The 10,546-nt window shown below is 33.9% G+C and overlaps 1 protein-coding gene across 1 annotated transcript; it reads right to left on the bottom strand.

Annotated features, from left to right (window-relative positions):
- Positions 1-1,019: 1,019 nt before the first annotated feature.
- Positions 1,020-9,161, bottom strand: LOC140451364 (caspase-1-like). The gene is made up of 5 exons (XM_072545122.1): positions 8,873-9,161; positions 6,600-6,844; positions 6,252-6,427; positions 5,970-6,102; positions 1,020-1,340 (listed from the first exon to the last, which is right to left on the bottom strand). The coding sequence occupies exons 1-5, from the start codon at positions 8,947-8,949 to the stop codon at positions 1,108-1,110; spliced, it is 864 nt and encodes a 287-aa protein (XP_072401223.1). The 5' UTR covers positions 8,950-9,161; the 3' UTR covers positions 1,020-1,107.
- Positions 9,162-10,546: the final 1,385 nt, after the last annotated feature.

Raw genomic sequence — 10,546 nt, 5'->3', positions numbered from 1 at the left:
TTTTAACAGAAGAAGAATATCTACAGTCGTATGTCACAGATCAACCGAAGACAACAATGGCTGGTACATCTACTTCCTCTAGAGCTCTTGGTGACCCAACTTCCAATTCTTTGACTTTAATCCCAGCTGAACATTTATCTACCCCGTCTACTTCCGTTTCTATTTCTGTTCCGTCCACTTCTTTTCAAGCGGATGATCCAAATTCAGAGTCTTTAGCTGCACCACAGAGTGAGTATACTTCACCTGTAACCGAAAAGCGCCAGCTAGAAAAGATTAACAGAGGAATGCGTAAGAAAGGAAAAACAAGAATTTTAACCAGTACTCCAAAGAAACGTGCTATTATGTCGGAGCTGCTAAACAGAATGAATGAAAAAATCAACGCTAAGACAAAAATATCAAAAAAAAAGTAAAAAAGAAGCTGGTTAAACTTCCTTCTAGATCTTCATCTGATGGTGAAGATGACGATCAAATATCCTTTTGTGACACGTCTGATGAAATAGATTCTGATAATATGGTTAAAGAGCATGATTTTCCTGAGTTTCAATCAGAAATAGATCTTCACATAGTAGTAGGAGACTTTATTTTGGTTAAATTCTGCTCTAAAAAGTTAGTTAAACATTATGTAGCTAAAGTACTGAAAACGATTGATAAAAAACTAGTTATATTGTAAAATTTTATGAGAAAACGCAACAAAACTTTCAGTTCATGGAAGGAAAACATGAACCATATGCATTCGATTTTCAAGATATAGTGTTGTTGAGATGTTAAGTCTATTTCCTATTGTTTTAAGTTTTTTCGACAATCATTTTATGTATGGGATTGTTATTTTCCTGGTATTATTTCTTGGGATTATATGATCCTGTTAAGTTATATACATATAATTTTCGAACGACAATTCATTCTTAAAAACATTTGTCACCTGTTTTATTAAAAATGAGTATTCTTTGTCGTTTATAAGTAAGGATAGACCATTGGAAATCGTAATATACTACCAGTATGAGAAAAAATTTAAAAAAAGCTTTAAAATAATCTCGAGATTTTATTTAGCTCTGAAATAATCGAATTTGTACATTAGAATCATTTTTTGTTTAAAATTACAAGGTGAACTTATAAATTAAAATAGTATTTTCTAGTTAACATAGAAACGATAGAACACATTTCCTTTTTGTTATTATATTTGGGGTAATTGGGCTCGTACGAGTTAAATCCTATGGCTACTTCTCTATTGACCCTCGTCAAAATAGATAAGAGATCTTCAGAGTTATGATGTTTTCTTAATTGATTGACCAAAGCTTGAATGAAATAACTGCCTGTAGCTGGATCCCTCCAAGCATAATATTCTGCAATACAAATTAAACATTAACAGAGATAATATATATACTAGATTATATAATATAAGATTAATACTATTACAGGAGCTTATATTAAACTCAATAGTCTTCCGGCTTGAACCGCGTCGATTATGATTGCGCCGAGCTTTCGACATCCTCTTCGATGTCTTCTTCAGACCTTTTGAGGTCTTAGTCTCCCGAGCCCCCAGACTGATCACTAATCAACGCATTACTGGTGCTGAGAATAGAGGACGGGTTAATTATACCGTCGATGATGACGTGGCTTGGGTAAAGGTTGGCGTGGGGGCCATCGCTGGAATTGGAGCGTGGATTGGCGCAGGGGTAGGCGCGAACATTTGTGACACTAGAATTTTGATTGACGGGTGGAGCGGACGATATTTTCTTTACGAGAGGTCTCCAAGTCAAAGGTAACCGTATGCCTTCATCTCTTTTATTGAGACAATTTGGCTTTTTTTAATTTCTATGACTTTTCGGATAATTCTTGGTTTATAGAAGCGGATGGTGTAGCATTTATAAATTTCTTGAAATCCCCTCGTATATGTATTAAATTAAATCTCCTTATATATTCATTATAATAACGAATAATTTTTTCAATGTTTCTTAGTTCGTATCTTTCAATTTAAGACCCAAATAATATTTTGTTCTTTTCATTTCGCCAAGTCGATAATAAAAAATTTTATTGCCCGATATTGCGTTTTTAAATATTTTTATATAATAATATATATTAATAATTTTAATAATTTACGTCTTAATTTCTGTTGTGTCTTGTTTATACCCAAAGTGGTTTGTTTATTCCAACTTATGCGATCAAATTTTGAAGATAATTTCGTCACTCTCAGTGAAGCCGCTGTCAGAGGCAGTGGTTTCGGTGTTGGTCCGAATTTTCATCTAGTTCGTAATGGTTTTTTCTTATTGTTTTTTTTATCGGAATTAGTGAAGTTTTTTAGTATGTAGCAGTTCAATGTGTAGTTACAGAGGTCAGTCAATTTGTTTAAAATTTGTGTGAACATCTGAAAAGCAAATAAGATGGTTCCTGTTTACAAGATGTGCATAAGTGCCCCCCTTCAACCTTGTTCGGTTGCTGTTCTGTTCCTGGAGCAGTTTTGTATTTGAATGTGCCAGTTTCAACATCAAATGGATCCAGTTTTTATTCGATCGTGTCCAGATAGTTCCCAGAAATATTAGTAATGTCCAGTATCCTGTTTAATCCTCAGAATTTTCAGTGCAAAATTTTATGTGAATTAAAGGTAACAGTTTGTGTTTAATTTCTATAGTAACATACACCTTTTCTTTTAAATAACAATAATTGCTTTCATAACAATTTAAATAAGATAATATGTATTTTATATCGTAAATCAAGGCGTGGTTATGCTGTCAACCCATTTGTTCTTTGTCATCAAAATTGAATGTTGACATATGACAGCTAGCTTTAATTTGTTTTGTTGTGACATATTTTTATTTTTGTAGAAGTGGTTAAACCTGTAGCTTGACACATGTAAGCTTTTTTTGTATTTTTGTATTTTGCGACTATTGTTGTATCATTTTTGCACTGTCTATTTTGTAACTGTTTGTGGTGACACAAAAATAAATGTTAAATTTTGTTTTTTAACATTTTGTTTATTTTTTGAACTAACCTTTTTATGAGTTTCTTTATGTTTGATAATTATTTCCCTAGTTACAACTAGCTGTTGTAATCGTTATAATTAGGCAACTCGAAGTGGCGCTCTTTATAAATTACTAGAGGTGTTTTCTGTTTCCTTTTGTTTTGTTTGTCCCTAGTGATTCATGACCCTTTATTTCATTTTTCTGTAGTTGCCCCAGTTGCCCTTATCATTTACTTATCCACGACCCCAGCTCTCCTAACAAATCCTGAGTGCCGTTCGCACAAGTAACGATTATTTTGCTTGCCCTATCTCCACACCCAGTAATTTCTATCTCCAATTTCCTACCCCTAATAATAATACCCCTATGGTAGGCAAAATATTTCGTTACAATGGAAGCTATGGTTCTGGAGTTTTTAAAATCAATTTTGTGACCTATATGAAGATGGTGTTGACCTAGAGCTAAAATTGAGTCGAAATTTCGAACAGAAATGTAATATTCATAAATCCTATTTTGGATTCTGCGATTTGTTTGGCCTATATAGGATCGCGGGCAGTCTGCACAAGGAATTTCATGAACTCCGTGTTGTTCATTTGGAATGTTGTCTTTGATTGATCGGACAAAGGATGAACGTTTTGAGGGGTGGAGGTATATATTGTCTTTATTCCTTTTGATTTAGGAATTTTGTCGATTTTGCCAGTGACACCTTTGATGCAAGAAAGAAAAGCATTCTTATGATGATGGTCTGAGTCTTTGGGTTGAGATTAAGTGGGAGATTGATGTCTGTGGATGTTTCTATTGATGTGATTTGTACGGTAAGAGTTTTGGATGAAGGCTTGTTTTAAACTACAGAGCTCAGTGGGTCTACTTTCATCATCGTAAAGACATATTGATCTGGAGACAAGCCTATTAATGACCGAATTAATTTGTAAAGAGGGATGATTTGGCCCAACTAAACAGATAGGATATTTTTTATTTCGATGAACGGCCTTATTTTTTTATTTCAAATTAAATTTTTTTTATAAGACTCGACCTTTAGAGTTAGTAGGTAGTAGAACATATTAAAAACAAAGTAAGGAAAGAATATAAAATTTCAAACGAATTCAACTGTAAGTACGAAATATTTTTTTAAATACTAAACAGTTGTCAATCTAAGAAACTAGTTGTTATAAGAAATTTAAAGCTTCTGAACTGTGGGCTTTACTCTTTACTAAATTAGAAAACGTTAAAAAATAACTGGTTGCGGAAATAAAGACAGATAGATGGATAACGACGTTTACAACACAGATAAGAAAGCAAAAAGGAAATGAGACGATAGCAAAGAAGTTGAAATATTCGGAAAAACAAAAAAAATATAAATAGGAATAACTCATAAAAAAAGGGAATAGAAAAGAGATAAGAAAAGTTAAAAAATAAGTAAAGCAAATAGAAGAAATAAAAAAGCAATGAAGGAAATGATACTAGAATTCCTAGAGTATCAACAGGAGGTTCAAAGCTAATGAAAAGAAAATATAGCTGTAAAAAATAATATAGAAGCGGTTAAAAAAGAAAACGATAGAATCCAGGGTAACTAAGAACAAGTAGAGAATAGACTAGAAATTATGGAAAAATCAAAGATTGGTTAACCCGGCAACTATAGAAAATATCAGACAAAGTTCAAACATGAAAACATCCATGAAGGTACCTGACTAGCACCAAATAAAATGTACTCAAAAGAAATAGACTATGTGCTCATACAAAAAGAGATCCAAAAGTAAGTAAATAGATTCAATTTTCATCATCATTTAACCCGGATCTATCCACTGCTGGATATAGGTCTCCCTCAGTCTTTTCCATGTATTTCTGTTTTGTGCTGTTTGCATCCAATTTTTGTCGATCCGTTTTATGTCATCAGACCATCTTGTTGGTGGACGACCTCTACTTCGGTGTGCTTCTTGTCCCGGTCTCCACTGTATTATTCGCTGTGTCCATCTGTTATCCGACATTCTAGCTATGTGCCCCGCCCAGTTCCACTTAAGGTCATAATTCTTTCTATGGTATCTGTCACTCCTGTTCTCCGTCTTATTTCCTTGTTCGTGATCCGATTCCTACGAGATGGGAATGCCTAACATCGATCGTTCCATGGCTCTTTGGGTAACACAAATTTTATTTCTTACTTTCTTGGTTAGTGTTAATGTCTCTGCACCATATGTAAGTACTGGCAACACGCACTGATTAAAGACTTTTCTTTTAAGACACATAGGCAGTTCTGATTTAAGAACATAGCTTAGCTTGCCGAATGCCACCCAAGTGAGTCCTATGCGGCGGCTTAGTTCGCACGTTTGATTATCTCTTCCTATGCGTATCTCATGTCCTAAGTACTTATATGAGGTGGTTTCTTCAATATGCATGCCATTTACTGAAATCTTTTCGCTTAACACAAGATTTGTCATGATTTGTGTTTTTGTGTGGTTGATTTTTAATCCTACTTGTAGGGAGGCTAGGTATAGTTTCTCCAGTTGCGATACTGCATCATCTATTCTGTCAGCAAAAAGGACAATATCATCAGCAAACCTCAAGTGACTAAGCATTTCTCCATTGACATTAATTCCTTTTTCACTCAGATTTGCGTTCTTAAACATATGCTCTAATAATGTTGTAAACAATTTTGGCGAAATTGTTTCTCCCTGTCGCACTCCCCGTTTTATTTTAAATACGTTGGTCTTTTTATCTGCCAGTTTCACACTTGCTGTCCCATTTTAATAGATGTATTTTATCATGTTCTATGATGCATGTTAAAAAAGTAAGTTTTCTTCCTCAAATTCTTCTAGTTCTTGGCACTGCTCACGTAACAAACTCTCTTAAGCTTCTTCTATTTTCTGCTTTATTAATCGATCTGTTTCTTTACTATAATTGTGGTGTGATGTTTCTTTATTGATTTTAAAACTTGTTCCAAGTCATGATAAAATAGTTCAATAAACTACAATTCTAAAAATCAGCCATTTTCACTTAAACTGTCATTAAATAAAAATTTACCTTCTACTGTAGCATACATAACAAGTATGTCGGCCATTATGGGTATAGTGTACGTTTTGCTAGTTGCTGGTCTAGAATCCTGTTCTACGTATGTGACGACTTGCCCTGGATCAGAATCGCTTCCTCTGCAAGCCTAAAAAGTTAACTATTAAGGAAGAGAAATAATCTACTATAAGGACTTATTATATAGACAAGTACTTAGTTACAAAACATTAAAGCTTGATTAAATGATATTGTCACACCTATTTCATATAAAACAATTCTAAATGTGCATAAACATACCTGAATGAAAAACAGTTTTGGTTTCCCAGCCAAACTAGGACATCGTAAAGGTGTAAAATAACTCCATAATTTTTTTGTAGGATAAGGTTCGTCTCTGGCATAAATTATACCGTCATCTCCATGTGACATTACTGCGATTATAAGGCACTCGCATTGCGTGTGATTCATTTTGGAAACTGAAACCATATAATTGTTTATTGCTAGATTGTGAATCACAATAATGTGCAATAAGCTAATTGATTCTACTCCAGCAATCGATAAGCGAAATTGTAGCTTTCTACTTCCACTTCTTTCTTTATGCATTTGTTTATCTTTACATCTAAATACTAATAAAATATCTATACATACCTATACCTAGTACTTCTAATAAAGATTCTAATGTTAAATCGTTGTAGACCTGGACATCAAAAGTTAATTCACGAAGTACTTTTTGTAGAGCATCTCTATCTAGATCAGTACCGTCTCTTGGAGAGACATTTTCCATTGTAAAATACCTATGATTAAAAATAATAGCTGTTCCTTTTACTTTACATTTATCATAAACTTCTGCATCTGGAGGTGGAGCCTTTGGAAGATCTACTGATGGTGGTGTTCTAAAAAAGGAATTAAAAAGTTTATTTAGTCGGTCAGATAGCCTATCGGGGCAGGCATTCGACTCTTATTTCTCTGAAGCCAAAAGCTCTAGTGGGAGTGCGTTCCAATCCTGGCCCGGTATACAGAAAAATAAAAAGGCTAAACGTAGCTGTTTAACGGAACGGAAGCTGAGCGAGATTCCACCTACTAATATCTGGAATTAAAATGAAACTAATTTAGTCAAACATGAGAACCAAGAACCCACAGATGATCAAAATGGTATGTGATAATGAAACAGGGTATGTTACTCCGTAATGTAAATAAAGATACAGAGACAATGTAGAAAACCTGGTCAGAAAACGAACCCACTCGAGCATGGTTAAATAACTTAACAATTAAATCAATTGAAAAATCTAGTTAGAAGGTTACCGGAACTGTGTTGCTTCGCTCTTCGGTTTTGTTGTTGCATTATAAGGTTCTGTACTTGGCTGCTTGGATGATTTTCTTGTATTGTGTAATATTTTGTGCATTTTGAAATCTCTTTTTTGACAGCTTTCATTTAAAGATTTTCAGATCGTAACTATTTTTTGCTTTTTGATTTATTAGCTTAATGATCAATTTATATTTTTTATGCATTATATAAATACCAAGTGACCAAAGTAACAGCAAAAAATCGCAAAAAAATATAACAGTAGATGATACAACACCGATCAAACTGAGATAACCAGAAATGCGCATAAACCATCTTACTAAGAAAAATGCGCACCTGGATGGGTAAACCTCTTCACGGGCGACATCCTAATGAAGTCAGTCAAGACCACGTCGACAATCAAACGTCGAACTATTGGCTGACATCAGGAAAGTTGTTCGCTGAAACAGAAAGTTCATTACTCGCCATTCAGGATCAGGATATACCAACGAAAAATTATTGGTAAATTCACAACAAAATATTCCTCGACGTCAAGAGACACCACTTGCAAGTAAAGAGAACCCGCCTTCTGGAGAGATAGATTTCCAAACAGCAACCTCTACATCCAACGCTTCAGTTCCTGTGTTTTTCAATGACCACAGACAAAATGTCACTCAAACTCCACGGGCAAGGTGCACTATACTTTTTCTGTAAGCCCACAGGATATTGTTCCAATCCCTAAAGCAAATATTATCAAACGAGAAAATAAGCAACAAAAAGGAACAGCTGCAGTTTTGACCTCAAGCCCTTGCAAGATGAAACTGGTAGCCGCAAAAGCAGAAAAAGAAGAAAAGAAAGGCTTACGAAAATAAAGCTGGAACTGAAAAGAGAAAAGCAGAGCAACAAAAGGAATGAAGGAAGCAAAGAAAAATTTAAAGGAAAGCAGAAAACGAAATCAAAATCAGCGAAACGTACTTTATTTAATGACTTGAACAGTGACGTGAGTGATACGGATTGCCTTTTCTGCGGGGACTTATATTTCAAAAAAAGGAAAATGAAGGATGGATAAAGTGTTCAGGCTGTTTATAATGGGCACATGAAGCTTGTGCTGGGTGTGAAGAAGAAGACAATGACTTTATTTGTGATTTTTATAAATAAACTTTCTATTTCTACGATGGCAATAATGTTTTTATTTTGAAAATACACTTTTATTTAGTATACAAATTCAGTTTAAATTTTGTATTTTATATCGGGCAAAGCGGCCACCTCATGGCCAGTTTGTCCTACCCCGCAAGACAAAGTGGCCATTTGGTAGGGTTAGAGTAAAAAATTTACCGAGATAAATTGAAAATTAAAATTGCCTTATGTAGCTAAGTATATAGGATATCATATGTTAATATATAGTGTATTTCTTTTATTTTCTTCAAGATAAAAAAAATATTCCTTAGCATGGCCACTTTGCCCACCCTTCCCCTATATATACAGATTACATTAAAAAGTTATTCTTTAACATAAGATTTGTATTTTGATTTAAATTAAATACATATTTTTGTTTAGTCACAAATATACCATTATGTAGTTAAAAACTATTTATAAAAGGTTTTTTACTTGAATATTATGTAATGATATGATGACTTACTTTTTCGAAAATATGTCCTGCATAAGACCATCCACATTTGGTCCAATTTGACCATTTGAATCGCTTTGACTCTCCATCGGGAACTGCGCTTTCGGTTTATTCGATTGCAAATGAGACTGCAAATATCACTACCATATGGAAGATTAATAATAAATGTCAATATTGTTATGTTATCTGCAAGGTAAATAATTATTTATATTGAATATATTGAAAACAATATTAAATATTAGATATTAGCAACTCGGTGTCTATCAACAATTTTTTAGAACTGTGGAAGTAATTATCTTGTGTGTAATTTAGATAATGTTATCAAAATTGCTAAAAGAACTACTTCAAATGATAAAATTGTTTTCTGATAAGTGTTGTAGGTGAAATTGAAAAGTGTGTTTTTGAACTAATTAGGTTAAAAAGTATTCTACGGTCTCTGCAGTAATTAATTCGATATATAAATCATCGTTTTCTCACTCCTCTGTAACGGACACTGTTAAACATGTGCCTGCCACAGTAATGCTCGGTATTCTATATATTTTGTTGGACAAAATCAAAGTCACCATGTTGGACAACGGCCTCTACCACTATATAATATATATACAGGGTGCTAAGGTGCTACAGAGTGTAATTGTGCCAGCATTGCACGCTTTACATCATAATAAGACTAACGAGGCTTGGTTCCAACAAGATGGAGCTCTGGCTCACAATATTCGAGGAGTCAGCATATAGCTTGATGAAATATTTAGCGATAGACGGATAACTAATAAAGATCCATTTCTCTGGTCACCAAGATCCCGTTGTCACCATTAGATTACTATATTTGAAGATATTTCAAAAACAAGATGTTCTCTGAACCTGTCACAAGTAAGGAAGCTATAATAAATTAATAATTAATAAATTAGTAATTAAATTGAAGAACTTACTTTACAATAATGCTACGTTGTTAGGTTTTTTTTACTTTTCTACTAAGCGTGGGCAATAAAACAGTCTGAAATCAAAAAATTAAACTCCTTTGAGATGTGGTGCTACAGGAGAATCCACAGAATATCGTGGACTGAAAAAGTAACTAATATGGAGGTGTTACAAAGAATGACGAAAGAATGTGAAGTCATAAAACTTGTTAAAATTAGAAAGATTCAATATCTGCGTCGTATAATGAGGGGCGAGAAGTACGTATTACTTAGATTTATTATGCAAGGAAAGATACAAGGGAAGAGAAACTCAGGACGACGCAAAATATCCTGGTTAAGAAATTTGAGAGAGTGGTTCGGTTGCAGCTCATTAGAATTATTCAGAAGCGCTGTCAATAAAATTAAAATAGCGATGATGATTTCCAACCTCAGATAGGAGAAGGAAACTGAAGAAGAAGATAATAATTTAAGTCCTTCAAGTTTTTATCAAAAAAAAAAAAATATAAATACAATTAATCCACTTCTCCATATCCGGGATTGGCACTCTCGTCCACCTAGCCCTCCGTTCATTGTCCCATTCTTCTTGCCACGTTCTTATTGTTTCCCTTCTCTCTTTTTTCTTCTTTCTTTTGTCTACAGGTGAATTGGTGGTACTCCCGCTATGACCTGTAGAGTTACAGACGAGGCCGTCCGATATGCGTAGATAACCCTTAACAAAGCTTTTCGTTGTGTATTTCCAATATTAGTTTATACTTTTGTTTGTTTAGTACTT

The sequence above is a fragment of the Diabrotica undecimpunctata genome, chromosome 9 (assembly GCF_040954645.1).
Source record: "Diabrotica undecimpunctata isolate CICGRU chromosome 9, icDiaUnde3, whole genome shotgun sequence".
Taxonomy (NCBI): Eukaryota; Metazoa; Arthropoda; class Insecta; order Coleoptera; family Chrysomelidae; genus Diabrotica; species Diabrotica undecimpunctata.
Note: the sequence above shows the minus strand (reverse complement) of the source record. Positions and strands in the feature narration are given on the sequence as shown.